General features: G+C 40.8%; 1 protein-coding gene across 8 annotated transcripts in view; it reads right to left on the reverse strand.

Annotated features, from left to right (window-relative positions):
• myo9aa (myosin IXAa) overlaps positions 1–19,319 on the reverse strand; it is a 100,514-nt gene that overhangs the window by 30,521 nt on the left and 50,674 nt on the right. For 7 of the 8 annotated variants that reach the window (XM_005942494.2, XM_005942499.3, XM_005942500.3 and 4 more), the window contains exons 3-12: positions 16,227–16,321; positions 16,057–16,119; positions 14,505–14,604; positions 12,035–12,088; positions 9,348–9,445; positions 8,948–9,074; positions 8,328–8,417; positions 5,364–5,480; positions 5,119–5,253; positions 788–909 (exon numbers count right to left, since the gene is read on the reverse strand). In XM_005942494.2, coding sequence (XP_005942556.1) covers positions 788–909; positions 5,119–5,253; positions 5,364–5,480; positions 8,328–8,417; positions 8,948–9,074; positions 9,348–9,445; positions 12,035–12,088; positions 14,505–14,604; positions 16,057–16,119; positions 16,227–16,321 — 1,001 coding nt within the window. The remainder of the gene's footprint in view (positions 1–787; positions 910–5,118; positions 5,254–5,363; positions 5,481–8,327; positions 8,418–8,947; positions 9,075–9,347; positions 9,446–12,034; positions 12,089–14,504; positions 14,605–16,056; positions 16,120–16,226; positions 16,322–19,319) is intronic. The other variant, XM_005942498.3, reaches the window with a different exon arrangement.

Below are 19,319 nucleotides of genomic sequence, written 5' to 3' on the forward strand. Positions count from 1 at the left end.
TTGAGGTTTAGCAGGTATAGATTCCGGACAACTCCATCTTGCTTAACAATTTAGAGAAATCTGACAAAATTTAAGTGTATTTGTCTGAAATGTGTCAATGTTCTTATAAAGTGTAGTAGGAATCACACTCAGAATCTTGCACAATGTTTTCCAATTGAGCATAAAAGAAAAATTGTCCACTCATAAGGACAGGAGAGATGCAGTGATGTTAGCATGTGCTGTGAGTGGTTCTTCAGACAAACAAGAGTCTGTTAGGTACTCCAATTTATTTCTGTCCATCTCTAGGTTGCTGTTTGTGTGTCATATAGTAATTTCCCTACACAAAACTAGTTCCTCTGTCTGTGTCGATAGTTCTGTGTTTCGCCACAATACCAAAACTACAAGCTCGAGGAGGCCGAGAAGGGATTGTGCATTTTTCACACCTGTTTTATTTCATGCTAATATAAAACCTGTGCAGAGGACACTGTCCAGCTGTAGAAGCTCTGCAGCTGGAACTCTGCAACAGTGCGGAAACACTTTAGGTTCAGTGCCTCGCTGATTTTAGTATTTCAAGGACAAAACAAAGATCAACATGAGAAGGCAGGGGGAGGAGGGTATCAAACACCACGAAGATCCCAAGCTGTAATGAAACCAGCGATTTTTCAGTTGCAGAATAACACCTGCCAATTTGAACTTGTCACCTGTACTCAGCACCTGCTGAATTATCAGGTAGTTTACTACAGCAAAGCTAAACTGAATTTCTAAAGAAGTAAACCAGTCAAACTGGTAGGGAGACATAAATACTCACTTGCACTCTTCATCCAGTAGGTGGAACAGCGCTGTGGGCTTCTTGCTGATCAGGTTGATGCAGCCTGTGTTGTCGATGTAGTCTATGTTTCGCCAGCTGATGCCCTCTGCCCTGTATTCCTCCTGCAGGGTCACATCATGTACAAACAGAGAGCTCAGCTTTAGCGACACCTTCAAGAAAAATTTACTTCACAGGACTGGAATCTGATGAACGTCTTCTTTAAGGCAATAAATGTCACCAGCTTGCTGTATTGAAATACTAAAGCGTTTGGGTATAACATTAAAAATATATGGTGTTGTCCTTTAATGCACTGAAGCTGTTGAGAAGCACAGACGCTTTATTATAGTGGGTTTTCACTGCATGTCACATTACCGACAGCATCACAAACGCTCATAAAAAAATAAATAAATGAATAAAAATCATTAACAACATACAATCAAAAGCAGAGAACCAGTCCAAGGCTGATTAGATCGTTTTAAATCTTACAGTCAGAGTGGCTATAGTTTGTATGCATGGTCGCCTGGCCTGCTGGTTTAATAATGAAAGAATCATTCCGAGTATTTATCAGTATTACTTCCTTATACATGTTATTTTCCTGTGTTCCTGGGAAAGATTTAACCAATAAAGACCTTAATCCAGCAGAGGTTTAATAAAAAATCCCTTTCTCTTGTGTAATCTCTTGTTAGCCTAAAGTCTGGAGGAAAAATATGCAACTAATTACTGCTGTTTACTGTTAGTTCACAGGAAGAATATTTCAAGAAGGAAGCCAAACTTACTCGGAACAAAGTAAACCTTAAAGGCGAAGTGTTGTTTTATGCTGCAATTCAGCTGAGCAAACGGCTGTACGGTTATTGCTTCTGGTCATACGCACAGAAAAATGTCATATGATTAATAGACACAGACAACGTCTAATGAGGAGTTTCTGACAGCAGAAACCACAGCAGATTAAAATTTGACCGATCTCACATTCAAGGTCATCTTCTCAGGCATGTCCTAACAGCTACTTTTACTGCCTGGAAGCCCCTTTCTGACCACCTGCACTATGTGCCCTCCATACTGTCAGTCGAAGATTCCACAGCTTTCGACCCCAAAGGCGGCGTTGTCAGGTGACTGGGAGCATGCTCGTCATTTTTTCCAGAATCCAACAAGATTGTTCACATCGAATCCGTCCCTCGTCATGAGACGCCAGTGTGAGCTCTAGTATAATGCATTGGGGCCTCTGAGAGTGAACATTTTATCTGATGTGCATTTGTGCCTGTGACAGTTTTCACTCATCACCTGGGCTGTGTGCCAGATTTGGCCCACTCAGTCAGTCAGAACTTTTCCCAACCAAATAATGTGACAAATTCCATTTATCTCTTATAACAGCTGCTTTTGTTGAGTACAATACTAAAGCCAGGACTTTACTCTAATCTCTTAAGACTGCACACACTCAGGTGACAAAGTGTGTGTCTGCGTAATCCCGTATATTGCCACATACTCGGCTCTTAAATAAACAGAGGTGAGTTGACTCAACTCTTTGGTAATTGCTGAGTTTTGGTTTATGGGGGTGCCATTTCTAACTTTGTCATATTGTCTGGAATAACGTAACTCCCACTACCCACGTGCCTTTAAGTCATCTTCCCATAAAAACTATGATTCACTTTTATTTTGTCTGTATCAGTAAAAGCCCATAAAATGTATCCGGAAGATGCAGAATCAGCTTCTTTGTCGTGTTTCTACTGAGAACTGTCAGGCTGTCATACTGTTACTCTTTCTTTATATTAACTCAACAACCATTAAAATAAAAAGTCATTTCTTTATTTTTTGTACAAGTTTCATCTTTACGAACAGACACACACACACACACACACACACACACACACACACACACACACACACACACACACACACACACACACACACACCAAACAAAAACCAACCAAGTATTTTCTTGACAGATGTGTTTTCTTTGAATGGAACAAAACGTGAAAACAAATAAAAGAAATATCCACTGACAGAGTTCTAAAAAGAGGGATATTTAGGACATACTATGACCAGTATATTGGGGATGACAGACTGGTATTTTCTCAATAACGGGGGAACACAAAAGAATGTGTGGTTAGGCCACAGGAATCCTCTAAAGTGTTCAACACCACTTTCATCATTTAGTCTAAAAGAACAAAGTCTGCTGCCCGTTTTATAATATCCAATGTAATAATGTTAAACAGTTCACATCATGTCAAATTCACATTTTCTCCTTTGTGGGTAAAGTCCTGCTGGTTATTCCATGTATTTGCCGTCACAGTTGCCATGAATAAATATTTCAACTACAAGTACAGTTAGCGACTGATTGTTAGTGAGTGACTAGATGACGAAGTGATTTCACAAAGGTGCAACAAGACAGGCATTACTGACTTATTTAACCCCTATCTGCTCCAACAGAGTGACTCAGTGGTTGACAGATGCATGGAAATCTACACTGGAACTGTAGCTGTGGGGGTGAAACACCAGTTACAGCAGACTTACGGGCATACTTCCTCTGGTTGAAGTATGCCTGCTCTTGGTCACCCTGCCATCCCGGCTGAATCATGTTATGGGATTTTCATACTGCCTATGTTTTGTTCACTTTTACACACAATAATTTCACAAACCTGTTAAAGAGCACATAGGTGGTGTAAGGGTCAATATATTGTGAAGTGGTGCGTCAGGGCTGGCATTTTATATGCTATGTTTCTGACAAAATATACACGGGCAACCGTGGCTCAGGGGGGTTGGGACATGCATCTGTAACCGGAAGGTCGCCGGTCGTTGTGTCCTTGGGCAAGACACTTTACCCTACTGCCTACTGGTGTTGGCCAGAGGGGCCGATGGCGCGATATGGCAGCCTCGCTTCTGTCAGTCTGCCCCAGGGCAGCTGTGGCTACAACCATAGGTTGCCTCCACCAGTGTGTGAATGCGAGAGTGAATGAATAGTGGCATTGTAAAGCACTTTGGGTACCTTGAAAAGCGCTATATAAATCCAATCCATTATTATTATTATAATACAGTCATTGCCACAGATATAATCTGGTATACCAGGTGTTGGAAGGTAGAGTAAAGCTGAGCAATGGCTGCAATGTGCCAATCCATGCACAGGCTACATCCATCCATCCATCCATATTTTTTTATTTTTTTCATTTCCCCCTCCCCCAAACATGTTCAAACCCAAATAAGATATTAAATTGTTCCAGTTCTTACATTTCTTTAGGAAATGGAAGAAAGGGGGAACGGATGGCATTAAAACAATAAAGGAAATCCAGAAGGACAGCCAGAGAAATATCCAAGCAAAAAAAAAAAAAAAAACCCTACATAAGCTATTTAACCACAAAATACTACTTTTCCAGAATGAAACACAAACACCGAGGTTGAGGCTCTCAGGCTGGAATTAAAGGCAACTGATTTTCCTTGAGATTTGAGGGTTCATGCAGTAACCAGTAGCACAGGAAGCACTGTGGGATTATGAGAAATAACAAACACTGAACGCTGTCTCAGAGTCTTATTAAAAAGAAGTCACATATTATAAGACAGTGATGTTAAGCATGCCTAAAAAAATATGAACTTCTCAAACACACCAAAGAGGCTGACCCCGGAATTATTACTGAAATATTCAGCCTCCTCTCATGGGGCTCTCAAAGCTGATGCTGGGAGTAATGTTGCAAGCAGGCTACGTGAAATCACGCACACTTGGCGACATGTTGATCCTTTAAAAATCTTTCGAACATTTGCTTTTGGGTCACCGAATAAGCCATCAGCAAAAAAACAACCATTTAATCTAACCTAACATCCAAAGTGTTTGAAGCCCCCCTTTACACATTTTTTTAGAGGATGACTGCTAAAACAATTATGACACAGAGGTGGTTTGTGAATAACTGCCTTTGCGCAAAACAGTAATGGCTAGATACAAAGACCTTCATGTGGTGTATTTCATGGTTTCATGGTTTTCGAGCAGCCCCAGCCTCTCAAAACATGTCAGGGCAGGCAGCTGATCCTGTCAATCTCAGGGTAAACACACTATTTAACTTACAAGTAAACCTTACAGATCTCAACTTTAAAAAGGCCTTTGAAGTTAATCAGCTCGCTTAAGAAAACATACATCCTCACTTGTGGTGGTCACAGGTTGGGGTGACGTTCATCTTTCTTAGCCCTGTTGGACTAAGTGTTGAAGAACGTCTTGTGGTGTATGTGCACTTCCTTGTAAATGGCCACAATCAGAACTTAGTTGGACAGATAGAACAAAACGTACACAGCAGCTTAAAAGTTTAAGGATAGGGAAAGATGCGTGTCCTGCTTCGGTTTAACAAAAGACTCACCTGTTCAAGTTTGAAGATGTGCTGATTAAAGTAATGCTGGAGACGTTCGTTGGCAAAGTTGATGCAGAACTGTTCAAAGCTGTTGTTCTCGTAGTCTTCGAAACCGAATATGTCAAGGACTCCAATGGACAAGATCTGAAGAAGACACCAGCAGAAACAAATAAAAACTGAATCTGTAATAAGAGTCATTATTGTTTTGAAGAACGACTACACTCATGCGCTTTTAATATTCTCTGTCATCTTACCTTGGTGGTTTCCATCAGGTCTTTGATGTTGAGCAGAGCGTGGTTGATCCTGAAGACAATCCAGTCAAACAGAGCACTGTACAGAGACTTGGCCATGGAGTCTCTCACTGTGCCAGCCTAAAGGCAAACATACACTATCACTGTAATCTCTCAGTCAACACCATTAAGAAGTGGAAAGCAGGAGCACCAGTTTCTATGTGCATGCACTCCTTAAAAAGAGATGCCAGTCAAGTTTTATTAAAAGTGAAGAAGAGGCGGTTTTTACTGTTAATTTGCATTAACTGTACTCATTTGATCCAAGACCACGTTTCATATTTGTTCTCATGCAGTTTTGCCTGTTCTGTCTTCACAGCATTTACAGTATTCCTCAGTATTTCCCCCCAAACTCAGTGTGCCACACATCTGTTTTACACATTAGAGTTTGGCCTTGAATGCCTCCCCTCTTAACACTGCACTTATTGTACAGGCCCAGGAGAATAAAATGAAAGAAGGTCTTTAAATACAGAAAATAAAGCTGATTTGTAATGGTCAAAATGTAAAATGGCCCTGTATGAACTGTGTTACCCGAATGTGAATCCGCATGTGGAGATGTGGTTGTATGCGGTTCTACTTTAAAAATCAACCACTTATACTTTGACCTGAGCGTAAATCACATTCCTGCAGTCCTATCACACACACTTTTATTCTGAATTTTTGATGGAAAATTTATAAAACTGGATATCCTAAGATGGAAAAAGCAGATACCAAGGAGAGAAGAGACAGTGCTCCTATCCAAACACGTCTGACATCTCAACCAAAACATGTTGGTAGACTGCGCTGTGCAACAGCAGGGCGTCGCTGAGTCATTATAAATGTCATTAGAGAGGATTACACTCATCAGTTGCGCTCTGATCTGTCAACTTGTGATAGATGGAGGTGCAGAAGTTCAGCTTTAAAGTCAAGGCCCAACAGAAATATCAGCTGTTATAAGCCAAGCATGGACTCCATATATTTTTGACCTCACTGCTGGCAATACCAACATGAAATATTTGGATGAAAAACTAGTAATATTTTTATGTCACAGTTCCAATCAAAATACTGGGGATTTAAAAGCTTGGATTGACTGACAGAGTGATCTATTTTGTGTCTTCTTTCATAAAAGACAGGATTTTTTGTGCAAAAGCTTCCTTGTCAAATTATGAAGAAAAACTTTTTAATTCCTGTATCTGCTGGAAAGACTTGACCTCACTGCAGCAAAGAAGAGCCGCAGAAAACAACCCACTGAGTGGCTACCCCAACGCAAGAATCACAGGTTTCTAAACAGTTAAGCAGGATATTTTTAACATCCTCAGACAAAATATGTCTTCTATGTGTCAGGAGAGCCTGTTGGGATCCTTGTATGTACCATAGTCTAATAACCCAGAAGCTTTTCATCATTTAGAGGAAGCAGGGTTTAAAACATTCACTTGTCTCATAAGTCTGACCAAATGGAGAAAACCCAGTACAGAAACACTAAGACTTCTTTGAGGTTTTCAACTGTCTGACTTCAGTTAACAGGCAATGGGATTGTTGAGACTGTTAGAGCAATATTTACTCAAAGACCACCCAGTGTGCTACCACAACAATCACTGTTTGTTCATATAAAATGACTCCTAAATATCCAGCGGGCCATTATGAGGTTGTTGCTGTTTTGGTGGGAATGTACAGCACAACACAGCACCGCACCGTCTTTTTGGAGAGTCTGTGGTAAAATACTGCTGAGACTGCTGCAGAAAATCTGTGCCGTAAAAAACAAAACAAAAAATTTAACTCAAGTCACAGCCTGTGTGTGCAAGATCTGACATCAGCAAAGTATGAAATACTGAAGGCATCGTGATCATTTTTAAAGTCTATGTGCATTACAGCATATGTAACAAAAATAAAAAATAAAAAATGTATCGGGGGCTCTTTACACCCTGTATTCGTGTTGCTCCCTCGTCTCTTTCAGATGGCTCGCATCTGCAGACCATGATGTGTTTGTTTTCAGAGAGAGGAGGTCCCATGAAAACTCTAGAGGGACTTGAAATGCTTTCCCTTCCCTCTAAACAGACTGAAGGACTTTGTGCATGTGGGTTTGTGTAAGTGCGCGCTGCTGTGACTCAGAGCCCTCACTTGACGCCACTAAACGAAGAAGCTGCGGAGAATCAAGAGTGAGCAGGAGGAGATCCGGTACTGGTGCGTGCTTTTCTGTAAACACAGCCAGGTCACACTGAAGAGCCACAACTGCAGTGCCATTGTGTTCGGGCCGGATGTGAAAACACTCCAAAAACTACTTATACCTATGCGCCTTCAAATCTGGCATCATACTAACTACATTGGTACGAATGCCAGAAAAAGCCAATCAAAACACACTGTAAATATTAATTGCCTACTAATTCACAACACATCAATCATGAGCCTGTGTTTACTTTCGTTCTGTGCTTCACACAAAGAGAATTTCAGACATGCAGCAACTGATCTCTACGATCGCTTGAAAAATGACCAAAAGTTCCACTCTGTTCCTGTCTCCGACTTCCTGCTCTCTATTTGACGTGGCTTCCGTTAAAAATAGACTGTGCATATTTTTAGTAAGGCGCAGACCCGCTGAAATGCGGTGGTGGAATCACAAGAATTGTGGCCGCAATCAACTCTGGAATGCAACGCGGCTGCCCACTGCACGATTCGGGCCTTCATTTGCCATCAGCATTAGCCCACCTACCTAAAGCAAGACAGCTCACGCATCTGGACATGTTCAAAAGAGCCCATGTCACGAAGACAAAGGAACAGGCAGAAATCTGTGATGTGCAACAACCGAACGGGCTTCAAGTTGGCAGAAACATCTGCATTCCTGCTGCTCAGAGTAGGTAGATGTTATTGTGGATGACTTATTAAGATTTTGTCGCACATTTTGATTTGCAGCTTTATTTATTTACTGTTTGAGAAGCCGCAAAGCAGCTCCAGTCTCACCTCAGCCAGCTTGTAGGGAACGATCAGCTTCTCTCCCACAGTAACCGTCTTCCGCGTTGTCAGGGCTTCAAACAGCATCTCTTCTTTTACCTAGAGATGATGGTGAGACACAAGTGTTCACTCATTCAAAAGAAAGCTGAAACCCTTTTCAAGCTGCCCTTCACACCTGATTACGTTTAAAGTAACCGAAAATGTGCTTTTGTGTGTGTCTGTATGTGTATTAATATCTTTGTGGGGACCAGAAATTGGAAGTTTCCTATACTTGTGGGGACCAACAACCCTTATGGGACCCAAAATCCCAGTCCTCACAAGTTTGAAGGCATTTTTCAGACTCAAAATGTGGTTTTAGTGTCATGGTTACAATTAGGTTATGGTTAGGTTTAGGGTTAGGCATTCAATTTTGATGGTTAGGATTAGGGTAAGCAGATAGGGAAAGCATTATGTCAATGAGATGTCCCCACAAAGATATGAATACACGCTTGTGTGTGTGTGTGTGTGTGTGTGTGTGTGTCTTTATCCTGGCTTGAACAAATAGGAAGTGTATTTAGCAGTTTAAAATCATCTGCCTTTCACAATCTAGACATGTAATATGTAGAAATATATTTAGCATTGCCATCTACCTGCAGCAGTTCTGACACAACAGGTAGCACCTCTGGGTTAACAATGTCTATCTGGTCGTCTCTGTAAGGTTTCTTCTTGTAGCGGATGTTACCCAGGTGAAGGATGGCCGACAGCAGAGAGAAGATCCTAAACAACAGTTAGAGAGCATTCATGGGACACTGCAGTGGAAGTATATCATCTCAATCAGCGGAATCCATTGATTTTATTAGTAAAAGTTGGACTGAAAAATTACTTTACAGTACTGGTAGTGATGGTGGGAGCTGTGGTGGCCTGCAAAGCTATCATTTATAGTATAAAACAAAAGTAGGGGCGAGTGCAGTTAGATGAAACACTGCTGAACTGGACTGTATAAATAGGCAATACCATAGGTAAATAATGGTTTCTGTGTCTGTCACTCACTGCTTGCGTGTGGCAGGAAGAAAGCCCACCATCTCCATGGCCAGCTGAAGCCTCTCAAAGTCATGCTTCAGGTCCTCTCCTTCTACATTGAAGCAGTCCTGCAGAAAAAAAACAAACAAACAACGTTTTTAGATGTTATCAGGCCTGCGGAGGCTGTTACAACACAGTGACCGGGGAAGCCAAAAGGGCTAATGACAAGCTACTCTGAGGTTTAGAAGGACTGCTGACATATGCGGTGCCTTAATGTTTTCAAGGTTTACAGACCGTCTAGCAAATACACTTTAAAAAGTTTTTTGTTTTAATTTACATTGTACTTAAAATAAATTTAAAACAAAAAACAGAAATATTGCTTGAAGCAGACAAATTACTGAAATAAGCTATCATTAAGAAGCTTGGGGTCAAAGAAATCTGCAAAACTTGAGCCTAATGTGCAGAGTGTCTAGTGAACAGTGGCGTGTGCAGGTTCTGCTCATGTAGTGGAAAATCTGCTTTGGCACTCCACTTTAAACCAATCCACAAAAAATTTGGCAAGCAGTGAAGCCGACAGGAAGAGCAGTTTATGGATGAGCCTGTTCTTGAGAATGGACAATCAGCTAAACTAGCAGAGTAAATATAGTGACTGCAATGTTTTGACTGTCATAACAAGACTAAAGTCATGACGCGATTGAAAAATATATTAAATACAAGAAATATTCTATTTAGCAGCTATATGAATACTAGCAGGAGTATACTTTTAGATCATTCTGGATCTAGATTGGTTGTTTACAAGAGCGTTCCTAGAAACATATGCTTTGATGTTTCTACATAAGTACACAGTACTTCACTGAACTACATACACCCACCATAAAGTGAGCTCTGCTCTTTCCTTTATAGGCCCATTCCACTATGGCTGCAATAATTATCACAAACTGTGCCTCAGAAACACAAACACTCCAAACACTGAGACTCATGCTTGCACCAGTGTGCCGCCTCCTCGCTTCCTTCTCTCTTCCTTTACAGCAGAAATTTACACTGACCCATTAAAAGCTCTGGTGTTACATTTCCACGTCAGCAAAACCTACATTATGTGAACGTTGCTTGTTCAAACTTGAAGTTCTTTTCAATGAAAGCAGTCAGTGTAGTAAAAAGGTGTCTAAAGATTCCAGATGTCATAAAAGATGTCAGTCAAAATACGGATCACCGCTTGTCTACTCACAGTGCAGTCTGGGTATATTTATAGCATTTCTCCTCAGTAGTGTCAAGAACCACAAACCTATATTATCAGCATTAAACAACAACTTGCATTGAATTTTGTAATATTTTGCAATATTACCGGATTAATGAACTGCAGCTAAAAACTTAAGCTTTCCATTGACTTCTATTCATGTCAATGGAAAGTATAAAAGCATTTCTAATCACTATAAATGCTTTAATACACTCACAAAAACACGCAGTACCCCCAAAAAAGACAAGGAATCCCAACAGTAATGAGAGAAGACCTTTTGATCGTTGACATTCTTCAATCCAGTGTTTCCCATGTTTCAGAGGTGAGGTCACACATCAAAGTTATGAGTAGGGATGGGTACCGGTATCGGTGCCGACATAAACGGTAGTAACCAGACCGAAAAGCAGCACACATTTCGGTGCTTTTTTTCCCTTAGCTGTGATACACTTTAGATTCTAGCCAATCATTTTACGTTTCCGAGGATAGTAGGCGGGTCCAGGTACGTACGTTCTTTTAGAGCAGAGCTACAGATGCTCAAGGCAAAGCGGTCAAAAGTCTGGCTGTACTTCACAGCAAAATATGCAAACTCAGCAGCCTGCAACAAGTGCTTTAAGCTGATACTATGATACTGTCAAAGGAGGTAACACCTCAAATCCGATGAAACACCTGGCGACGCATAGCGTTTTTGTTAAAAGCCGAGAAATGCGCCGTATTTGATAGCTTGCTGCAAGACGTCATACCGAGCACATCTACTGCGGGTGTGGTGCCTGTTATCGGACCTGGAGTTGGCAACATCCCCCAAAAACCCGAGTGATACCATATATGCCCTATAGCTGCAGAAAAGGCTAACATTGTTATCTTTTTACAAAAAACAAAAACAAAAAACAGCTAAACATGAGAGGTTTTTGGACAAAGTGTGTGTTCTCCATTCTTTAAGCACCGGTTTGAGCACCGTTTAAGCACCGGCACCGTTTCAAAAGTACCGGTGTGGCACCGGTATCGGATAAAACATAAACGATACCCATCCTTAGTTATGAGTGTGTTAAAAGTTTTTGATGCTACAAATTGTCTGAACACAAGATTACTCGGGGATTTCTGTAGTGTATGGAGGACAGCAAATTCAAATGAGTGCTGCAGGAAATACTGTACCGGTCAACGATCAAAAAGAAAAAAAATTAGAGCAACACAGGCAGCTACAGTGGCCAGGATATGAGTAGACATACCACCAGAACTCAGAAGGAGTACAACAGGGGAAAGCAAAAACAAATAAATGCTCCCCAAACCAAACCAGGATATATCCAAAAAGCAACAAAATAAGCAAGGGAATCATAGGAACGGGTGGGTGGAGGGGTGGAGGAGGTGTGCAACTGTGCAGATGAAGTGCAGCTTCAGCTGCGAGTGCTCAGGTGACACAAAATCTACCGGCTGAGGTTTCTGCAACACGTGCAGACACACGGACAGTTAACACACAGCTGATACTGACCGGCTCACTCTCACAGTAACTCTCCCAATGACGTTGGTGGCTTGTCTTTGACATCTGGAAATGACCAGTTTACAGGAGGCAAGATCAAGGTTAGAGAGCAGCATTCCAATGACAACACACACTATATACTGGTCAAACATGAGCGCAGATTTAAGAGCGACTAATGACAACGAAGACGTGCTGTTAAGATACAGGCTGTTCATTACAGTCTCAAACATCGACGATTCAAAGTCAAACACTTTTAAGCATATAAGCAGTGATGACAGAGACAAAGAAAACACACTCAGACACTACCACATAAAAACTTTATGGTTGAACACATTAAAACATCAAAGCAGGAGGAAATAAGAGGTCCAGACATGCAGCACACAAAAATATTAAGACACCAGAATGAATTGTTGGCTTTCCTTCAACTTTAAATACCTTTTTATGACTCATTTTTTACCTCCTGAGATAAGAACTGATTTCTACTAATGTAGAACTGAATTCTTTCAAGCCATCCAAACCCTAGATTTTATTGTTGTCAAATGTTAAAACATAATTCTTCATTATCCGTGTCCTAAATGAGACATTTGGTATTAATGGGACCAGGTGCTACAGTTTTGATATTGAAATATTTTCTTTTCTTCCTTCTTGAGTTTAGGAACTGGACTACTGAGCCATGCTGCAGACTGTGGTTTTGTATTGTTGTGCTGAAATAAGCAAGGGCTTCACTGAAAAAGAACAGTCTGAATGGCAGCATATGTTGCTCAACAACCTTTATAAATCATTCAGCATTTATAGCACTTTGCTGATGTTCAAGCTACCCCCACGCCATTATGGATGCTGGCTTTTAAACTGTGTGCTGATAACAGCCTGGATGGTTCCCTTCATTTCAGCTTAAATTTTGATTTGTAAGAAAAATCTTTTCTTTCAGACCATCTTAAATAAGCTTAGAAATACTGCTGCCTTCTCTCTATGTAGTTTCTTTGCATGCTGGAGTTTTCTCAGTGTTACCCTTGGTACAGAGACTACGAAATTCTCTGAATGTTTTAATGATATTATGCACGGCAGATTATAAAATCTTCAAATTCTTTGCAATTTTTCAGTGAGCAAAGTTAAACTTCAACTTGTTCACGTCAATTACTTGTGGGGTTTTTTTTTTTAAAACAGGGTTGTTGATGAGGTATGAAACTCAACTTGCAGACACACTGTTGCAGATAACAAACCCCAGGCAGCAATTTACAACCACAGATTTATGTAGATTAAAGTAATTACTGCATTTCCAGATTGTGAGCAGGCACTGCTGCAAAAACGCAGGATTCGCAGTAGAGTACCAGATTCCCATTATTTCATGCAACATCTGCTATCTGCTCATCTGTGCATTCTGGAATTTTTCAGCATATAATCAACGAGCCTCAGTGAGGGTGTCCTTAAGTGCACCTCCTTGGGGAACTTTGTTTCTTTTAGCTGCGGTACAACATGATGCTGCACGATGTTACTCTGGAAGAAAATAATATTAAGGGCATCAATCTTTTTTCTGTTTTTTTTTTTCTTTTTTTAGAATATATATTGTGTACACTGCTTTGTGACTGTGTGTGAAAGTTACTTCATAAATAAATTTCAGTTTCTTCTTATACGCACACAAACACATGCACATAGTAAAAACTTGATTCCTTGTGTGAACACTGAAATCCATGCAAGAGCTCTAGCTAGGGAGTTATAATTTACATTTATATTATAATATATTCACATGTGGTTCCCAAAATAGAAGAGAAGGGCAAAATACAAGGGCATGAACAGAATGTGTGTGTGTGTGTGTGGGGGGGTGTACGAGCGCACGCATGTTTGCATGTGCACATCAGTGGCTGGGAGGAATGGGAGGAATTCCCTGCTCTCTTCTGCGTAGGCATGAGGACTTTGGAGGAGGGGAGGTCGCTGGTCGTCTGAATGTCAAGCTCAGAAACGGAGACACTTTAAATTTTACAAAACATAAGCATTTCATATGCAGACTGACTATTTCTGTGTTGTTGTGGCTTTATTTCATAGTTATGTGAAACCTGTTTTCCTTTAGGACAACAGAGCAACAGAGATGGGGGACGAATACCATTCGGTGTGTGTTTTTGTCAGCAGAAGTGAAGCAGTGAGGTTGCCTGACTGCATGAACAAAAAAAAAAAAAATGTAAATAAAGACGGAAGTGAAGACAAACCTACTATACAGTACGTGCAGCTATGCCTACAAGAAGTCAAAATGAAAAGCAAACAAATTAACACGCTGTGTCTGTCCCTGAAACAGCTGAACATTTTAGATAGTGTGTATGTGAAGGACAGCAGTGCAGCACGTGTCAAAAAACTATTTTCCCCCTGTGTCATTATTTCACACATGCTGACGACGTTTACAATGTTACAGATAAATGAAAACTGTAACAAATATCACATTACATGGCACGGCTAAGATCAAGTCTGCAGTGCCTGATGCTAAAGGTCCCACCTGACTGAGGTAATGGTATTCTTCAGGCTTCTTGAGGTGAAAGGCTTTCCTCTCTTCTTCACTTGCTCCTGCCAGCAGGTAGTAAAACACATGGTAGTTTCTAAAAACAAAAACAAAGAAACAAAAAATTATTACATTGTAACTCAATTAGTTCAAACTTTACAGTGTTATTTTAAATTATAAAAACATCTGTTTCTGGAAATGGTTAAGAAGTTTATCTCCATCGACAACGTTCCTAATCTTATGTTCTTTCCACTGAGATGGATATTATCCCCCATGTACCAAAACAGCTTAATCATCTATGCCCCCCCCCAAAAAACAAGCCCTATGCTTTTAGCAGCCGATCAGTTACTGTATTAATCATCACCATGAACATGCTCATTTTAGCAAACTGACTGAGTGGGATGCAGGACTTTATTTTGAGTGCAGTGAGCACAGCAAACTCCTGACATCCAGCAATACAGTATACAGTGCTTTCCATGTTATTTTGGAAACAGGCTTGTTATGTTCAGCAGGCTAGAATGTCAGCATGGTAATTTTAGCATTGTTAGTATTCAAAACTGGAGCAACTATAGAGAGGGGTTTCAAATTTCATCTTACAGGTTTCGTTTCAATTCATGTGGTGTGAAAACTGACAAGTTGACTAATAATAATAATAACGTATAGCTTATTGATCCCCGTGGTGAAATTACTTGTTTTTCACTGCATTTGATCCATTCACTCAGTGAAGCAGTGGGCAGCCACTAAGCAGGCACCCGGGGAGCAGTGTGTAGGGACGGTACCTCAGGGTAGCAGTTTAGTGGATTCGAACCCCCGACCTTCTGATCATGGGGTGACCACTCTACCTACTGAGCTATACTGACTTCTTGGTGATCCACATTCTACAGAAAACCATCTTGCTAAACTACTTGTGAAACCGATGTCTTGGAGTGGGATCAAATTATTGACTGAAAAACAACCACGACATCTCACTTCCATCAGATTATTTATCTGCGTGTGCATTCTGTTTCTGACAGAGTCGGGCTGAAGTGGAAAGGTTAGAGAGAAAATGTTTGCTGTTCGACCAAGATTCTCTTTAAATGCACACTTCAAAAGTTTTTATGGACCTTAAATCCATCTCAGAGGTAGCTAGCAAAAGGGGCCGACTGTGCACTCCACCAATATTACTGCTGAGCCCACTAATTAATTTTTATCGTCTATTTAAACGTTGGCATCTTCAACAGACATTTTGATGCCAGCTTTTTTGTGAAATATATGCAGCTTTAAGAAAAACTCACTTTTTTGTGTTATAACACTCAATTTGCAAGATTGGATTAAAATGAGTATTAATAGGTTTTGTTGAAATGTTACAAATATAGTACAATAAAAGCTCGCTGGCCTTACTGCTAATTACTGATTTTTTTACACAAGCTTATCATCTTTGATTTGGTGCATGCATGTTTTGTGTTAAATGTACGTCACAGCAACCCAGCCCAGTCCTGCTCGCCAAATGTATTTCTGCTGTTCATATGAGGGCTTTTGATAAGAATCTGCATTTCTGAGATGCGCTCACCGTTCATTGTGCTCTTGGTAGACCAGTCTTGACTTCTCCAAGAGGTATTTCTCCACGTAAGCTCTGTTTAAAAAAAAAAAAAAAAAAAAAAGTACAAGAAAAGTGGTTGACTTTAACATTATTTCTTATTTTATTTGGACATTAATAAGAATTAGGTTCTGGGCTCTTACCCTCTCACAGTGCCGCTCTCCTGGTAGTTCACCTGAATGAACTTCCCAAAGCGACTGGAGTTGTTGTTATGTGCTGTCTTTGCATTCCCAAATGCCTATAGAGGAAAAGAGGAACATGTGGTAAGATGTAAACGAATTAATGAGAAAGGCTACATATTGCATACAGCATCTTGCACAAGGGTCACTGAGACCAAGTACAGAGTCCACTTTAAGGTGTGTATAATTTGTTTATGGATCAAGAACGCAGAGCGTCTGGCAGGAGGCCAAACATAGTCTTGAGACACTGTCCGTCTGATGCCACAGAGGAAGCTTTTGCTCTCACATAGTTTCTAACAGCATTGGTCCGAGACTGATTAATAACATGTTTTTAGGATCTATTAAAGCCAGCGGTAGACAAATTGCCAGAGTGAGGATGAAGGAGCTATGGCCAGCAGTCCTGATGGGGCGAAAAAAAAAAGCTCCTCAGTGAGTAATGGGATCCATGTGGCTGTGTGGAACATGTGTAGCGTTTGTGCTTTAATAAGACAGTCCAGTATTTCCCCTCACAGCTCTGTTTATGTTGTATGGCTGCCTGAAGGGGAAGTCGTTTTTCGCCCTATGTAAGCCCTATAGTTATTTGTAGCTCTACCACAAGTAAACAAATTCCTCAGTGAATCACTTAGAGCTGTCCCGAGCTCTCCGTCTGTGAAACGGGAAAACACCCCTCCCTTACCCCACCCTTTGCCCACGCCACTTTCTAACTTCCCAAACATGCAAGGAGACAGCTAACGCCAAGCTAATGTGCAAAATTACTTGGCTTCAGGCTAATCGTAATCCACAAATTTAAGAGCTTCATCCATCACAAAATTTCTCCTGCATTTGAAAAATATTTTGTTTTGGTCCAGGGTAGGCCATCGTGTTACCAATAAGGCTGTTGCTATGCAATACAGATGGAAACTTCAGGGCACAACTACCTTTTCCAGTCGTAAACAACCAACACGGCGAAGCATCACAAGGTGAGGTTTTTCTAGTCACGGCTCCTTGAGAAATGAGTCAGTGACAATTAATTTACGGCATGCAGTTTCCTCCAGGAACAATGCACACAAGGTGTACTAGCTGAAGTTAAATCATTTTGGTACATATACTGCAGAGACAGATAATTCAGTCCAGATAAACTGAACATCTCTTAATCAGACCAACACTTTCTGTCTAAAAGTATCTAAAGGTTAGGCTCTGTCCCACTGAAGTTTATGAACAACAACCCATTTAGATGCTTTTGAGAATCGTGGTGATAGAGAACTTAGTTGGCCTCTATTACCGGCTGACACTGGCTCAAACCTCTGGATCAAAGCTACAAACTTGCCTCTCGTCTGTGACTCATAAGGCAGAAGAAATCATTAAAAAGGCAGACACAGTGGAAAAACATTTAACTCCACTGTCTGGACAAAGAAACGAGCAAACGGGGTCAAACTAAACAGTGACTGTATCACTTCGCATCCCAGAATGTGGATTTCGAAATGTGACGCCTTCCAGAGGAGCTGGCATGTTGTTCACCACTTTGTCTGTCTCTGAACTGGCTAACCTGCCTGCTTCAGGAACTCCAGGTCAGACGAGGACAGACTAACATCACTCAGCGCTCCGGAGTAGTACAAGCTTCCTACTGGAAAGTAGATAGCCAATAAAAACCGAACCCAAAAGCACTCATGCTGCTTTCAGAGTGAGCAGACAGGTCAGGTATTGGACCTTTCAGTGCTTTTTTTGTGTTGGGCTGGCAGGAAGTAGGATGTGGAAAAACTAAAAACACTGAAAAATATTTCAGGCACTGTGTGTTCATCCACCTGGTCTATGTAAAAGAAAAGACGAATATCGTTGAAGACGACATTTTTACAACCTAAAGATTTTAGTCTTTCTAAACTTGGCTAGCTCCATATCAACGGTAATAAAACACAAATCTCCCAGCAGAAGAGATGAGTTATAATTGACCTCCAGGGAAGGAGTTTCTCACCGTGGACATTAAGTTCCAATGTATAAACGCAAAATAGAGTGAATAAGTCATCAGTAAGAGCCAGCTATCATTAAATCACTGTGCTACTTCCAAACATTTCAATTTCTAAGAATACATTACCATAAATATTTGTCACAATGGGCTTACATAATCACAAGAATTTCCTGAGTTACAGCAGCAGCAAACAGCAATCTACAGTAACATGCCAACAGAGAAAATCCATCTGTATAATAATCAGGGTGTAAACAGTTTTTCTCCCTAACAGACACCAATGTAAAATTAGCAACAAGACAAATTCTGGTTTCAGAAACTTGGTCTCAAATGCAAATATTTTACTGCACTCTTGCGCTTTCCACCTACACAAACAGCCCACAATAATGCAAATATGTTCTCCAACCTTCTCGTATGGGAGGTGTCAACAGTTATTCTTGGAAATCTAAGTCAGTAACTTAAGCTCAAGAGGGCAGGAAGGCAAGCTGAGGTAACAAGGGCTGAAACCAAATAAACAATAACAAGCATATAATACGTAAAAGATTTATAGCGCAGAGTGTTTTTTTCTGGGTAGCTCTTTTTTTCCTTCCACTTCCACGGCTCAAAGATGCATCATGACTAAAGCTGTTTGTACAGACATGATTCGCACTGTTTCAGTGACTCCACTAGGTCAACAACATTATTCTTGGCTTCAGACCATAAACTGAGCCAAAGGCAGCCCAATGACAGACTTGAGATGGTGCCAGTGTGTTCTGGGTGTAATGTGTCCAAATACAGGCTCGGACAAAGTCATTACGGGGAGCACAGACAGGGAGGATGCCACAGGGATGATGTTATGCTTTAGTAAGTAAAGCACAAACATTCTACAGAATTTAACTATGAGGAAACCATTTAAATTAAGTCTCTTAAACTGTGTCTTTAAAATTCATTTACTTTCTATTGCTGGAACTCAGTATTTGGTTGGTGACTATTTGTGTAGTGTAGAAACCAATGGTAATTTCGATTTACCACAATTCTCTAATGAACCCAGCTGATATCCTCCCTCGCTTCCCCCCCTTCCTGACACCATGACACCCCCCTCCTCCAATCCCTCTCTCAGCAGCAAGACATCTCCCCCC

Source organism: Haplochromis burtoni, unplaced genomic scaffold, assembly GCF_018398535.1.
Source record: "Haplochromis burtoni strain Fernald_Lab_line unplaced genomic scaffold, NCSU_Asbu1 Contig_343, whole genome shotgun sequence".
Classification (NCBI taxonomy): Eukaryota; Metazoa; Chordata; class Actinopteri; order Cichliformes; family Cichlidae; genus Haplochromis; species Haplochromis burtoni.